Source organism: Enhydra lutris, unplaced genomic scaffold, assembly GCF_002288905.1.
Source record: "Enhydra lutris kenyoni isolate GAN:26980312 unplaced genomic scaffold, ASM228890v2 scaffoldscaffold12, whole genome shotgun sequence".
In the NCBI taxonomy this organism is placed as follows: Eukaryota; Metazoa; Chordata; class Mammalia; order Carnivora; family Mustelidae; genus Enhydra; species Enhydra lutris.
This window is the reverse complement of record NW_019154096.1, coordinates 71927111-71944191: the sequence shown is the minus strand read 5'-3', so window position 1 is coordinate 71944191 and position 17081 is coordinate 71927111. Positions and strand designations below refer to the sequence as shown.

Here is a 17081-nt window from a genome sequence, read left to right as displayed (position 1 = left end):
TTCTCTTCGTTCCCAGTTCCCAGGAGAGGGCACCAGAGCCATGGAGGGCTCAACGAATGTCTGTTGCATTAATGACTCTTTCTAAGAGTAGTGTCATTTATTAAAAGCAATGCATCACCCTACTAATCAGGCAACGTGTAGCCTTCTGAGACACCAAGTCTGATACTTTTTGAGCCAAGTAACTACTATTTCCAGTTGAGGCTCTTACAATTTGACGTCTGAGCAAGGCTAAATACCCATGTTAAAATGGCTATTCTTGCTACGCAATGCCAATTTCCATTTGAATATTCAAAAACACTTATTCATTATCTACCAAGTACCAGGTGCTGTGTTCATAAAAAGGGTATAAAAGAGATCTCTGCTCTCAAGAAGCTCACATAAGTAACTGGTAAAGACAAGTATGCATACAATTACAAAACACAATGGGCGGTATTAGGATACAAGTGGGCAACGGGCACCATGATGTGTAGGGAGAAGGCACTTAATCTAGAGTCTGAAAGACTTGCAGAAGAACAGACACCTGAGATGAACCTCAAAATATTCCTTTCCTATTCTCTAAATACTCTCCTGTCCAATACAGTACCACAAGCCATGTGTAATTATTTAAATTAAAATGGTTTTAATTTTAGAATTGAATAAAGCCAAGCTCCTCAGTCATACCAGCCATGTTTTCAGCATTCATCAGCCACATGTAGCCAGTAAACCTGGCCAACGCAGATATAGACCATTTCCATCAGTGTAGAAAGTTCTACTGGATAGGGCTGTTCTGGTGCCTTCATGCGAATAAAGTATATGTTCCCTACTCAAAGGTCCCATAAAACAGGAAGAGCCAGGACAGACATGTAAGGTATAAAAAGGCATTCAAATTATCCAACAATCTGTTGCAGAACTTGGGCTATGTGAGAAGAATATTTTAAATAAGGATGTTACTCAAACAAGTAAAAGAGAGAATTTCAATCTTTGATTCCACCTTCAGATAGGATAAAAAGCTCTTATATGAGGAAACTTAAAAGTCAATCTGAAACAGGAAAAAAATATCAAGAGAGGGCAGAGAAGAAAATACAGAAACTTTGTATTTACAACTCTGTAGAAATACAGCGTTAAAATGCTGACTTTTAGAGACTGAATTCTTCCTACAATCTCCTCCAGTTCCCCTTTAGAGGAAATCTATAGACTAAGGAGTTCTGGTATTTTTAATTCTTTCAAGGGGAAATGCCTTTGAAGATATAATCTTTTTATTTAAGATGTATTTACATCATTACCATTTAAACATCACAACCAAATAAACTGAAATATATGTACCTCTCAAAACCAGAATTATTTTTAAAAATAGAAAACAGGACAAGAAACTACACACACACACGCGCGTGCACGCGCACACACACACACATACACACACTTAAAATCACCACCGCGTTAACACTCTGCTCAAACATTTCAAGGCAACATGTATGACGGAGCAACATACCAGTTCAGATTTGAAGTAGCCTATTGTGTTTTCATCCAATTGAAAATATCTTCTCTTCCAGTTTTTCATCTACCAGGGAGGAACACAGACATAAGACTTCTGTTTCTAAGAATGTCAAATGTTAGCAGCCACTTAAATATTCTGATGAGCCCAAAATCAGAGATGTCAAGCCCTGAAAAACCTCACTACCCTCCCCTGAGGAGGACATTCATGAAACTTCATCTCTTGCACTACTCGGGCCTTGAGCTCCTAAGTCAACGTTGGTGGCTAGTTTCAGCTTGTACGATGTAATTTTATACTATGGTTTCATATTTTCAATACTCTAAAAGTTAAAAAGAAAAAAAGGCACTTCCCCACCCCCCAACCCCACAAAGTAAATGCCATCAAGAGCTCAAGAGCCAGCACAGGAAATGTTATTAAACCACATTAAGTTCTGTAAGATCTGTAAAACGCAAGAATCTTTCTCTAGGTACTGTATACTTAGTAGTAAAGCATCAAATACTTAACAAAGTGAACCCATTTGTACAAATATTTTTTTGTCACCGAAATACAGTTTTCATGCAAGCACTTCAACATCACTAAGGGTTGTTATTTTGGACTTGGGAGTAAAACAAAAAGAAAGAAATGTCTCCCTAAAAGCCCTAATTAACACAAGTGAGTCACTGCCTGATGAGATTTCTGACTTTACCTGTAGACCTATGGTGACAGATTCTCAACCTTCCCCTTCATTTCCCTCGGCTTAAAGGTCAGTAGATTAGGGAGACAAGAACTTTTCCATGGCTGACCTAAGCTAATTAGAGTTGCCAGAAAGTGATGTGAAGTCAAATAAACTGCCAGTAGAATCTGAAGTATTTCTTTACTCACAGAATTTTTTTTTTAATTTTCAAACTTTAAAGTTTATTTTCTCATGAATTTCTAACGATCTGGTTCACATACAGAGTGACAAACTTTGGAAAAGTACTATGGAACCTTAGAAATACTGGTAAATTTACTTGCTCTTCCTACACTGTCCCACCCATGGGTCTGGTTGGATGAGAGGATCTGGCTAACTAACCCTTACCAGCTCTTACTAGGACCAGGTGCTGTGTTAATACTATCTTAATTTACATCTTTCAAAAAAAAAAAAATCTCCAGATGGTAGGTTTTATAACCTAATTTTCCTTAAAAAGAAACTGAGAGACTGAAAGGTTAAGTAAGAAGATCAAGGTCACAGAAAATTCGACTGAGGTCAGCCCAACACCGAGTGAGTGAGCCTTCCCACACCCCACAGCCCTGCCTCCTCTCTTCCTGCACCTCCCTGCTAGAGCTCTCTTTCTCTGACCCACTCACAAGGGAGGAAAAATCAATAGGAAAGCCTTCTGGGATAAGGTGTTAGGAAAGCGGATTTAAAATTAAAGGTCAGTGGTAATAAGCATTAATTTATCCAGCCACTCACAGACCAAGAAAATAACACTAAGTTATGAACATACAGCCACCCCTATTCTATCTCCTGACTCCTCAGCCCACTGGTCTCCGACTTTGGGTCTTTCAAAAAACAAAGCACGTGGCTGGTATGTTGCGAGTTTGCTATCAAAGGACTCATTTTTCATTATTCCTATACATACCCCATTAAGGTACTCACCACTGCTCCTTGCTTTACACAATATCCAGCTTTGATGACTGCACTGTCTGGGGGTGGCTTAGGAGCAAAGTAGGGAAGATGGCTTTGGGACCGTTTCAAATTATTTCTGTCAATACTTTCACCACATTCATTTACTTCTTCTTTCTACAAAGAGGCAAGTAAAGAAATTCTTTTCTTGCTTGTTTAGCTTCAAGGCACAGTTGTATTTTATGTTGTTATTCTAATAAAAAATCTTAAAATCTAATCTTAGTTCAGTTAGGAACACAAATTTTGAAGAGTTTCCTAAATAATTCGAGGTACTTAATCATAACACTCACATCAGTAATAAAAACCATAGATTTCTATTTCTCTTGTCTGCTCCCAGTGCTTTTTTGGGGGGGGGTGGGAGGAGGTAGAGGGTGAAGGGGGTGAACCTTTGATTTTGAAATAATTACACACATTCACTAATATAGGAAGTTGTGAAAAAAAAAAATGTACAGGAGGTTATATATACCCTTCAGTTCCCCCAAGAGGGAAACTGTACAACTACACTACATTATCAAAACTGACACTGGAACATCCCACAAACTTCGTTCAGATTTCACCAGTTTTAATGCACTCATCCGTCTCTGTGTCTGGATCATTCTATGCAATTCTGTCACATGTAGCTTTGTGTAAAACCACCACAACAGTATACAGAGGTGTTTACCATTACAAGGCTCCCTTGGGCTACCCCGTTAGAGTCCCTATGCCCAATCCCTTGGTAACCCCTAATTTGTTCTCCATCTCGATTATTCTGACAGTCAGGCCATGGGATTTAATGGATCCTACAGTATGTGACCTTATGAGATCAGAACCCTTCCCAGGAAGCTCGTCCAGGCTGCTCCCTGTATCACTAGTCTGTCCCTTCCTCCTGCTGAGTAGCGCTCATGGTCTGGACATACCATGGGCTGTTTAAGTCTTTGCCCGTTAAAGGGCATTTGAGTTGTTCCCAGTTTTGGACTATAGGAATAAAAGTGCTACAAACATTCGTGTACAGATTTATGTAAACATAAGTCTCCATTTCTCTGGGAGCAATGCCTAGGAGTACATATGCTGGGTTGTATAGTACTCACAAGCTTACTTTAATAGAAAACTGCCATGTTGCTTTTCAGAGCGGTCATACATTCCCACCAGCAATATAGGGGGGATGCAGCTTCTCCTCGTCCCTGCCAGTGGTCAGCATTTCTGTTACTCATATCTGAGCCATTCTGAGAGGTGTGCAGTAATACCTCACTGCAGTCTTAATTTGCATTTCCCTACTGACTAATGACACTGAGAAGCCTTTCTAGAGCTCCTTTGCCACATGTCTGTCTTTTGGTGAAATCTCTGTTCGTGAATTCTGCCCACTTCCTAGTTGGATTATTTTTTCACTGCTAAGTTTTGATAGTTCCTTGTATGTTCTCGATACAAGTGCCTTGTTGAATATGTGGCTTGCAAATATCTCCTCTTAGTGTGTAGCTTTCCTTGCATCCTGTTTCACAAAGCAAACATTTTCAATTTTGATGAGGTCCAATTTATCAATTTTTCCTCTGATGGACGACAGTTTTGCTGTCAAATCTAAAAACTCCTTGTCAGAAGATTTTCTCCTTGCTGGAGACAAACCACAAGAGACTGTGGACTCTGAGAAACGAACTGAGGGTTTTGGAGGGGCGTGGGGTGGGGGGTTGGGTGAGCCTGGTGGTAGGGATTATGGAGGGCACGTATTGCATGGAGCACTGTGTGTGGTGCAGAAACAATGAATTCTGGAACACTGAAAAGAAATAAAAGAAAATAGAAAAAAAAAGAATCTAAAAGTTCTGTAGGGTTTTTGTTTTGTTTTGTTTTACATGCCAAGTCCAGTGCTTTTAAAAAAAAGATCTAACTACACTTATGTTTTCATGGTCCCCAAAGCACTGGCTTCTGTTTATTTATAGTATGCAACATATTATAATCTAGAATCCCACAAATCAACCAAACATGTATTTTGAAGAACTCTTAAATTTCAAGAGAAAAACCAATGCTCAAGTCTCATCTTGAGGAATTTTCAACCTTTATCCATTTAGACAGGTCGACATCAAGAATTATGTACGTAAATTCTGTAATCCCAGCACGTAACTGCTACTAACCCAATAATCACTGAATAAATTAATCAAGCAAATGAGATTTATCATTTTCTTGATAATTTAACAATTAAGTGCTTTTATAATGAGTAAATACTCTATGAATTTAAAAAGCTGTATTACAAAAAGCAAAGTAAAAAAAAATTTTAATATGGCAGCTGCAATGGAATCTTAGAACGTACTGAATACACCAAAATTAAAACACAACAAAATCTTAATTCTGTATAATGTCAAAATAGCCAGAGATACAAACTACTATCTTAATACTGCTACAAATTGTCTTACCACTTATATCAGCATAAGACTTAAGACAGGTGAAAGCAACTTAGTATAGTTTTATCTTAACCAGAAGTCTTAGAGATTAAAAATCATTACTTTTTTTAAAAGTACACATACAAACACAATACTAGCTTAGACTTTTATCCAACTCTGGTGAAAAATGTAAGCTCCCACTAGAGCATGAATTTTTTTGTTCATAATATACCCTTAATTTAGAATAAAGAAAGCACTAATTAGTTAATTAATGAGTTAAGACTCTCCACTATCACCCTTCCCTGACACAAGACCTGAAAAATATGGCGCATAAAACAATTTACAAGGTTTATGAAGTGCCAAAGTCCTCTCAGTCCAAACAGGCACAGAGACAAGTAAAGTGCCCAAAGTTGGTGACAGTAATCCATTACCTCTGGACCTGGAGTTTCTCAATAGCTGGTAATTCAATCTGTATTACAAACTCATTCACTCAACAGCAACACAAGAAATTTAAGGTCATTCAAAAGTTTTAATTTCATTCAAATTTTTTTTTATAAATTTCTATTCTTCATAATACCCAAATAAGATATGACTTAGCAGACTGGCACTTGTGTGATAGAACAGAGCAAAATTCTAGTTTCTCTGTGTGGTTCATCTAGGTCAGGTTGCAGAAAAACAGGTTTAAAAAATATTCGCAAACTCTTTGATGTGGCATTTTATTCTAGGACTTCATCCTTTAAAAAACTATCCTCCATGTCTCCAAAGTTTATGCTACAAGAATGTGCATCATAGGGGGCGCCTGCGTGGCTCAGTCGGTTAGGAATGTTCATCATAGCATTTATGGATAATGGAAAATACCTATTGGTCTCTGCCCCTGGTTCCAAGCACACAGCTCCGAAGATCCTTGTAAATTCCTAAATGATAAGCACTAGGAGCATCTCTTGTTCTAATGCAGTGGCTCTGGGTGGGCTCCTAGATGAGGGATGGGCTCCCGGATGGGGGCTGCTCACCAGAAAGACCAAGTCATGACTAGAACCTTGGGACTTTCAGACCCACCTGCCATTCTCCAGAGAGAGGAGAGGGGCTAGAAACAGAGTTGATCATGCCTACATGATGAAGTCTGTATAAAAATCCCAAAAGTACATGGTTCAGAGAGCTTCTGGATTGGTGAACACTTGGGAGGTGCTAGGAGAGTCCCAAAGCGGGCACTGAGGCTTCACGCCCCTCTCATCTCTTCCATCTGGACGTTCATGTGCGTCCTTTATCATATCCTTTATAACAAACCAGCAAACAGCAAATACAATGCTTTCTTCTGTTCTGGGAGCCACTCTAGCAAATGACTCAAATCTGGACACGAAGTCACGGGAACATCCAATTTAAAGCCCATCGATCAGAAGCACAGGTAATAACCTGGACTTTTAACTGGCATCTGAAGGGATGCAGGGGGAGTCCTGGAGGACTGAGCCCTTAACCTGAGGATTCCAGGCTGAATGTCAAAATTGACTTACACCGTCGGACACCCAGCCAGCGTCGCAGAGGCCCACACTTCCGATGCCAGCAGCATGCTGAGTGTGGTAGTGTGGGGGAGAAAGAATGGGCTTTTCCTACTCATACTGTTTACAAAAGGAAAAGGAACTCTATTCAACAACAGAGGATTTGTAAACTATGGTAAATTCATGGCAAAATGACCACAGTCATTAAAAGTGATGTAGAATAATACTTAATGACTTGGAAAATGTTTGAGATATAAGGGGAAAAAGCTGTTTACAAAGTATCTCCACTTCTGGCGACAAAAGCATAAAAGGAGAAAGGCTCAGAGAAAACATGAAAAGTGTTAAGTGTTGTGTATCTGTGATTTCCAAATGTTTCATAATAAACACATACTTTTGAAATAAGAAACCAACACTAAGTTTTTAAAATTAATTAACTACTGTGTTAATTCAGTAAAGATGTTCTATTTTATAACATAAAAATCACTACGCAGTGGGTAAACCGTCACACAGTAGACTAACCAATGCATTACCTGAGTTGGGGTAATGATGGGCACACCGCCAACAATGTCCGTTCTGTAAGACACTTGCTTCTTCCCACATTCACTCTGGCGACTTAGGTTATCAGAATGAGGCTGTGAGTCTGACTGCTTTGGTACCTAAAATAATATGTAAATGAATCATTTTACAACTAGCATTATTTAGGAGACCCTCTTCTATCACAGAATATCCAACTAATCATCCACTTACATATAACTGACATACATGAAAACTACATATGTGTGTGTGTGTGTGTGTGTGTGTGTGTGTACCCCTTTAAGTTCTCCACTAACGTTTCTGTTTCAGTAATACTTTACAAACACAGCCACCATGTACTGAGTGTTTACTTCAGCAGCTACTACTTCATACCTTCTCCCACTTAATCCTTTGATCAACCCTATGCGCAGGGCGTGTATCTTCACTCTCTCAGTGAGAGAACAGACGCTCAGAGGCACGAAGAAACACAGGTTTAGATCCTGGCTGTACAATGTTCTATTTAAGTTCGTGTAACTCTCTTGTACAGTCAACCACTATACTATACCTCCTGTTTATTACAGAACTTGACATTGGGTTATAGTTCTATGTTATCTCTCCCTGTCCGCCATTCCTGCCCCAGATTCTGCGGCACCCCTGAGCGCAGGGATTGTGGCAAGTCAATCATTACCGTTAGAACAGTCTACTACTGAGAGTGGAGGAGGTATTCAGTAAACGGTGAAAGACTGACTCAGGGGATGAACCCAAAATCAGCAGGAAAAAAAGAGTAAGATACTTAAACTAGAAGTCAAAATGTTCAATATAACTTAAAGCTTATTGGAAATTTTTAAAAGAAATTCCAATACTTATATCAATGATAAATCACTCACAAGTATCTCACTAAAGTGGACTCAAACAATCAAAGGCATCACAAATGTTTAACCTATGCTTCAGCTTTTCTTATGTGGCCTAATCCAGAAACAAAGTACTTGGCGAAGCACTAGTTCTATCAATAGACTGCTGCATGTTGTCTATCTTTGAATTATAGATTTTTCTTGGCTCTGAACAAAACGTAATAAAATATGCTTGGCACTGATGTGATGTTAAGCTTGACAGTTAACCTTGCCACTGATTTAAAGGGCATTTGAGGATTCTGCAGTGTTTCAGAAACATCATGACAACTACTTCCAATAAGCACCGTAATTGTGATATAAAAACATTTAAAATTAAATAATACTTGCCTGCCATACAGTTAATCCCTGTTAACAGGACACTGGCACAGCTCCAGGGGACAATAATCACATTGCAGTCAAAGACCCAAGCCATTTATTAATATGATTCCAGTGTGGTTTCTTAAGCTTTAACATTCATGAAGTATGAGCCAGGAACATTATTAAAAACCTTCAGATTCCTAGGCTGCATACCCAGAAATTCTGACTTGTGAAGCCTCGGTGGTGTGACAAGGCTGCACTTTCAGCAGGAATTCCAGAGGTTTCTGAGATAGGTGCTTCAGAAACCAGCCTGAGAAACACTGCTGCCAGACCTGTGCTCTCCCACCACGTCTGGGGAAGAGCAGGCGGACAGCAGTGTCTGCAGACAAAGCTACACGAAATATTGGGTAAACATGCGCTACATGTGTCTAAGCGTAGGCCAATCCACATAAATATGATTTATGGATATACTTTACGGATATAATTTATGGATATACCAACTTGTCTCTTGGTTGACTTCTGCAACTCCACTCTTTCCCCTGTCTCTCTCCTTTAGAAATGCTTCCCCACAAGGCTCTCTCCCCAGGCCTCCAGCTATACTTACACTATGAGGCAGGTCACTGGCAGAAACAAAAGTGAGGGAAACAGGAAGAGAAATGAACCCTGCCACGGAATGCCTCCAGCATTCTTCTAAGAGGCTATACATTGGACTTTTTAAGGGCAACAGATAATGGCTAGAACTCTACTTGACAAGATTCACATAATGACATGATAATGAAGGGGCGACAATGGACACTACACACCCGGAAACAATCTAAGGAAGCCTATAATGTTTGAATGAGTGGTATCATGTATTTCAATTATGACAGATAAGATGGGACCAAGTTATCTCATTAAGAACAGAAAACAGCATCAGAAGAATTTAAAACCAAGAACTCAACACTCTTCTCAACTGTGTTAGTTGAAATGTGCTAAGAGGTGACCCAGGTGAAATCAGTCCTTCTTTTAAGAACTTGAGAGTTTTAGTCATATGTGGGCATTTCCTAAGAAAAACCTTTAATACCGGCCTAAAAATACATTGACACTTATACACTTATACTTTTCTATTTTTCTTTCAGAAATGATGATGTATTAAAATCCCTTCTCTATGTTGCTAAGCCCCACTGCTTCTAATTTGTCCTAATAATAAAATAAATGCTAAGTATGGCATAATTCCAATGCTAGAGCTCAGTAATTAACTTCGATCTGTACTTTACAATAAAAATTATCTAAACTATGTGGTGAGCACTGAGTAACAAGCAGAACTTTCAAATCAGTATGTTGTACACCTGAAACTAATGTAACATTTCATTACAATTTAAAAAAATAAACTGTAGGGACACCTGGGTGGCTCAGTCGTTAAGGGTCTGCCTTTGGCTCAGGTCTCAGAATCCCAGGGTCCGGGGATCAAGTCCTACATTGGGCTCCTTGCTCAGCAGGGAGCCTGCTTCTCCCTCTGCCCCTTCCCTTGATCGTGCTCTCTCTCTCTTTCTCTCTCTCTTGCTCTCGCTGTCTCTCTGACAAGTAAATAAAATCCTTAAAAAGACAGTAATAAAAAATAAACTGTAAACATTCTCCTAAAACAAGAAAAATATAAGCAGAATACCTACTCCTAAAAATTCCGAATATTAGTCTAAATTCAGCCATTAAAATAAACACGTTCAGGACTAACAAACCAGCCAACTACTAAACGAGAATCAGAAAAATGACCCCCCAGGCAGACAGCAAGTGTCAAAGACGCTGGACGTGCTTGCTCCCGTTGCCCCTGACTCCCCGTCTCCTGCTTTCTGTCTGTCCTGCGGCTGCTTTCTGCGAGAAGTCTGCATGTATTTTTAGGTGTTTGCTTGTGATCCTAACAGCAGAAAAAGAAAAGGGAGTCAGAGAACGAGGGATAAACAAATCGGAGAAAAATGACAGGGCTTACACAATAAAACCTCGAATGTTCAAACACAAATTACTGAGTACCCCTGAGGGTACTCAACAAGAGACCAGAGACCACCATGTTCATACTCTTACTGCTATAAATGAATAGTTATTTGAAAATATACTTTAAAATTTGAATTTCCCAACTCCAGTCACTGATACTCCCCTCAGGGTTGGTTCCTCTAATACTGACTCTCTTTTCTTTTCAAATAAGGGGGAAATTTTTTTTAAATGGCAGCCACCATAAATTTTCACACAGATGTTAGCGAAGTAAGCCACAGACCAGGGTGTCAGAGGACAGTCCATTAAGATGACAGGTACTATAATTAGGAAGTAGTTTAATAATCACCATTCCCTTACCACGACCCCTTCACCATCCGTATTCTGAAACCACATACTCCAAAACCTAATTATGAATTTTTTTCTAATTACGAATTTTTTAAAGTTTTAAGTTTATATGTCACGTATACAGTTGACCAAAATGTCATTTGGAGAGATTCCACAGAAATGTAAACCACACATAACTAAAATGTATTTAATTTTCCAAAGAAATATGTATGTAAATCATTGGCATTTCCATAGGAAAGTATGACAAATTAGAGATTCCATTCCCTAATACATTTATTTACATGTGTATTTATGCATATGACATTAAAATTGGCAAGACTCTTTAAATAAAGATTATTTATTTATTTATTTGAGAGAGAGAAAGTGTGTGAGCAGAGGGAGGGGCAAATGGTGAGAATTTCAGGCAGATTCCCCACTGAGCCTGACACAAGGCTCGATCTCAGGACCCCGAGATCAAGACCTGAGCCAAAACCAAGAGCTGGATCCTTGACAGACTGAGCCACCCAGGCGCCCCCTGGCAAGACTCTTTAGAGAAAAAAATTAAAGGTACCTCATGGAAGCATGGGAAATTCTCTCGTTGCTATCATGTAAGTTAAATGTTTATTTAAGATTGATCTTTAGTAAATACTATCACTTCTATATCACTTTAATTCACTGTAATATCACTATATTCTTTTTGTTGACTGGCTAAGGATTTCTGTATCTTTCATGTACTCCTATCTTCTAAATGTGAATTATAAAAACATGAATTATAAAAGAATATCAACTGATTTAGCTTAAAAACTATAAAAATTTCAACATGTAAAACAAAGCTGTAAAACCACAAAAGCTGGTATCAGCAGTCTTTATACTTTGGAACATTACCCAACCTCAGTTTCTCTTGCACTTGAACAAGCTTAACAGTGTCATCTGTACCAGATGGTTTCCCACCATTAATAAATTAGACACAGCAATTCAAGAACCCCCAAAATGGCAAAATCCTGAGACTATCCACTACTTTTTTCTTAAAGCACTAAGAAACCAGTGCTTCTTATTATTTTAAATTGCTATTGCAATGAATAAACTCAGCAAAGCTACTAGGTACTTTCCAAAGAAAATTTCGCATTAAAAATATATATATATATTGAATTAAAAACAATTAGTTAAGACCTTTGAAGAATATGTACTTGTGCATCAGCTCAAAAAAGTGCTTTCCTGAAACTGCACAAGCCTAAAATAACTTCTCCATGTACAGATCAGATGCACGGCGTGGGTGTTTCTGTCATGCGGTAACAGGCTGTGCTGCTGCAAGACAAAAACTCTGACTTCACTGAGAACAGCTTTAGTTGTATTAACTCTTCATTGTGTTGTGATATAAATATGGAATCATTCATTTCAGACGGAAACTATCAAGTAATAACATATGGCAACTTTCAGAGCACATGTCTTTCGAGGGTTGAAGTCATTTAAGGTCAGTAAATAACTACACTTTAACAGAAGCACACTTCAATTTAACAAACCTCACACAGGAACTCCTTCCAGATCCTTTCCATGCAGGCCTCTATGTGTTTCTCTACAAGTGTGTAAGGAGGAAAAAAGCCAGGAGAGGTAGGATCAGGGCACAGAACCTCTCTACTTGCCTATCATTGTGAGTGTAGTAAACGCTCTCAGAAAAGTTGGGTTTTTGCATTAGGAACAAAAGAGTAGGAAAGGGCTCTTTTTTCAGGAAGCAGTAAGGCACTGCTCTTCAGGGTCTGGCTCCAGAGTCAAATGGGCTGGGTTTGGCTCACGGCTCCACCACTTACCAGCTCTGAAACTGGTAAGCTTCTCAATCCTTCAAAGCTCACTTTTCCAGATAATTTGGGTAAAACCTGCAGGGCAGGGCCTGACACACTGCAGATAATCAATACACATATCTGTTCATCAGAAAACCAAAAGGAGAAATGCAGGTGGCAAGCGGGAAGCTGGAGCACAGAAAAGGTGTGCAAGGACGGCAAGTCCCGAAATCCAGGAGGAAGAGGGATCCAGGCAGGTTTTAGAGCCTGAGACAGACTTCCGGGGCCATGTGGGCAGCACCCTCTGGCCGCCATAGCTCTCCAAATGCACTCCCTATCCCTGTGCCTCACTCCCACTCCCTCACCTCCGCTTCCTGCTCCTCTCTTCGAACTCTACCCTATGTGACAGGAATCCTGCCCATGGCCTGGAAGACAGGAAGGCCGACGCCCAGTAGCTGGGTCAGTGGCAGGAAGCCCCTTATCCTACTCAGGAAGAAAAAATATGCATTTTACCCTAGAAACATTACTGCATGCAGTGGTTAAAATCTACACTAATACACATCTTATTAGGTACATAATGGTTTCAAAAGGCATTTATGTATGGGCTATTTTTAAGAGCTGATAGTCACCTTGCACAAGGCAATGTATTCACATTATAAACACCTGTGTTTTAAACAAACTTGGAATACACAATCCGTTGGTAAACTAGAGACACTAAGCAGATATATTTTCAAAATGTAAAGATTATTTCCAGACATTAAAAATTAAAAAAAAAAAAAAAAACAAATACTTACTGTAATTTTTATAGCTTTGTTCAACACATTTACCCATTCTACCAGGTCTTGCTGATCATTAGCTTGTAGGAAGTATTTCCTCATCCCTGCATTCATAACTGTTGAGAGAAAAAAATAAACTACAACACACGAAATTTTGCACTTGTTACAGCTAAATTTATATTTGCAGCTACTTTCTGAAAAACCATGCTAGGTTCAATACTGTGACTCTCTTGGATTTGACAAGATCATATGTAATAATGCTTTTATCACTCAGTAACATAGGTAAACCTCTTATCTTTAATGGCCATGTTTTTCATGAAACTGAAATACCACAATATATTTAGCCAATCCCCTAACGATGGACATTTAGGCTATTTCTAATTTTTTAAAATCATATAAATTATCCCAATGAAACATCATGTATATGTATCTTTCCATACTTGGGTTACCAGTTCTATAGCATAAATTTCTTATCACAGATGTGTTGGGTCAAAAGTAATTCACCTTTAAAATTTTTATAGGTATTGGGCAACGTGTCTTCCCAAAAGGCTGAACCCATTTATATTCCTAACAACAGTGTATGCAAAGGCCTGTTTTGTCAAGTGCCCCACACCAGTCTTGACTATTAGCACCTCTGCTAGTGAGGGACCTTGTATTCAACCCCAGGACTCTATGATATTGGAGCTGCAGTCTGTAGACAATATTTCCTACGACCCCTTGCCAGCTCGGGCCATGCTCTGCTAATGGGAGGTACTGAAGGGAGACTAGAAGGTGTGAGGGAGGTGAGGAGAGGGCACTTTCTCATAAGTTCCTGCTACCCCTGTCCTTCCACCAGCAGCAACACACACTAGCTACTGCTCAGACGCTTCCCCCACTCTCCCTGCCAGCCCTGCAGACTCCCCAGACACCCCTCGCTAGCTCCATCCTGGCCCCCTTCCTAAGTCCTAGGTTCAGGTGATACTACTACCTCTTCCCCTTTCATTTCATTTCATTTCTTCCCCTTTCATTTCTCCAGCCATGTGGGTGATAGTGGCCTTATATAGTTCCTAATGCCTAGGTTTATTCAGCATTCCCCTTTGTGCTCTTCCAGCCTTCCAACAAATGGGTAACCAATTCCCCAAAACAAATACCCCAGGGTTTGAAATACCTAATGCAGACTACTTTCCTGACTGGACTCTCACAAACACAGCAATCTTTGGCTACCTAATTGGTGAATAATCACATCTTGTTTAAATGTGAATTTCTTTGATTATTGAGACAAATTACTTTTTATGTTTCTTGGCCATTAGAATTTGTTTTCTGAGCTTTCTTTTCTTTACCCATATTTCTCCTGAGTGTTCACTTACTTTGTGTTGACTTGGAGAGCTTTTGTATTAATCATTTCTATTTCATTTCAAGTTCTTTTTCCCAGTCTGTTATTTGCCTTTTCACTTTGCCCATGGTATCTTTTATCGAACAGGAATATTCTACCAATCTTTTCTTTTTCCTGTAATGACTTGAGCTTTCACATATTTGAAAATCTCCCCAACTCAAGGTTATAAAAATAAACACCTTGATATTTTCAGCACTCTTTTATATCTATGTCTTTATATCTAAAATCTTAATACATTTGGAACTTTTTGTACAATTTAACTTACATATACCTGTTTAGTGACTATCTATTTGTATGAAGCAAAGCATACCAGCATACACAGTTGTCTACCAACTATCCCTGTCAACCCTTGAATTAAAGCTTATTAATTATATTTCATGTGCATTCATTTTTAAAAACATAAATATCATTCTAGGAGCTAATGCACTTCAACAGCGACACTGCTGCAATTCTGAACTATGAAAATAACTTCCAAAGTTATTTCTCAAATGCATAGGACTTTGAAATTAGAACTGAGACCAAGACACTAAACCAGAGCTTCCTTGAACTGAGATGAGAATCTGAGCAAGGAAGTCAAAAGTCCCTTGGGAAGTGCTGTACGACAACTGGTCTGGAAACTAAAGAAATTTAGAACACTGTAAGTCAGTTCTTTTATATCTTACTAGAGATTGGAGAAATTCTAAATGCCATTAGCATAAACTAAGATAAATGAGTAGCAGAGTAGGATATGTTAACACGCCGCTTTTATTTTTAATTTCTAACAATTGGCAAAGCACCCTTTTACAATCTTGTTCCAACTCGGGCTGAGGCTGAGTTCCCCCTACCTCCCCCAATGGCTTCTTCCCTCAACACTGTTCTGGGCATCTGCCCAGATCATCCGAAGAGTCTGAAAATCTGAGCACTTGGTACTACACTGTACCTGCTATAAAGCAAGCGCTTAATACATCTATTTTTGAATGAATAACATTTATATAAGGACTTCTTTTAAGGGAAAAGAGGCAAATACAACTCTCAAAAAGATTCTTAGCAAACCCTGCACTCCAAATAAAAATTCAGGTGCTGTATTATTGTATATAGTGCATGGCAGGAAAGGGCATAATGATATGATGGGAGGGAAAAAAATCAGAGCCGGGAGTCACTCAGACCTGACCAGCTCATGCACTCAACTAGCAATGTCATCCTGTAAAACCCATGCAAACTCTCTGAGCCCCATTTTCTTCATCAATGAAATGGATGCAACCCACCCATTCATTGAGGGGTGGAAGTGAGAGATGTAAAGAAACTAGGACAGTACTTGGGACAAAACAGAGATCATCCTCTTCATCATTATCATCTGGAGATTTCCAGTAAGAACGCACTGTGGAAAATGTAAAGCAAGTTACTGGGAAGGGGCATATTAACAACACTGGGAGGGAGGTGGGGACAGAGAAAGAACAAACACCAGAATAAAACAAAACTACACAAAAGCTGTAAGATGCCACGCTTTTAAATCAGGGGCTTTACAGTGTATGATGGCTCCAAACCAGATGCTGGTGTTCCCACTACCTCTTCACTTGAGTACTTCTTTATTTTATTTCAAAATTTTTTTTTAAATTATTTATTTATTTGACAGAGCACAAGTAGGCAGAGCAGCAGGCAGAGGGAGAGGGAGAAGCGGGCTCCCCACTGAGCAGGGAGCCTGATGTGGGACTCGATTCCAGGACTCTGGGATCATGACCTGACCCAAAAGCAGCCGCTTAACCACTGAGCCACCCAGGAGCCCCTTCATTTCAAATCTTCACCATCGAAGTGAACATACTGGATGCTCATGCAAACATGAGCCTGACTGCAAACAAATGTCATCTCACAACCCAGGAGCAACCTGGGTTATGGTTCGAATGCAGTTACGCACCACATGGTGATGCGACGCTTTCCGCATGCCTTCCTTGTCAGTGTCTCTCTTCCCTCTGTTCTTTCTCTGTCCTCTTCCCTTAGTCAGATGGCAGATTACCTTAAAGGAACCTCTAATTTTCTCATTTCTCTCCTCTCATCTTTGTCTCTGCTCTACTTTTAGATTTTGACTTTTTCTTTTGAGTTTTGCCATTGTCTTGTGTCCCTTTTCCTATTTGACAGTTCTCTCTCCTCAAATGTCATGTAATCTTGGGCTGTCTATTCATACTTTCAAAAACAAGGTACTAAAAAACTGATTGGAAGC

The 17081-nt window shown here is 39.3% G+C and overlaps 1 protein-coding gene across 3 annotated transcripts in view; it reads right to left on the bottom strand.

The window, feature by feature from the left end:
• LOC111145176 (pleckstrin homology domain containing A1) overlaps positions 1–17081 on the bottom strand; it is a 55483-nt gene that overhangs the window by 13854 nt on the left and 24548 nt on the right. For all 3 annotated transcript variants that reach the window (XM_022499888.1, XM_022499886.1, XM_022499887.1), the window contains 4 exons: positions 13534–13631; positions 7485–7610; positions 3090–3233; positions 1469–1537 (listed from right to left, as the gene is read on the bottom strand). In XM_022499888.1, coding sequence (XP_022355596.1) covers positions 1469–1537; positions 3090–3233; positions 7485–7610; positions 13534–13631 — 437 coding nt within the window. The remainder of the gene's footprint in view (positions 1–1468; positions 1538–3089; positions 3234–7484; positions 7611–13533; positions 13632–17081) is intronic.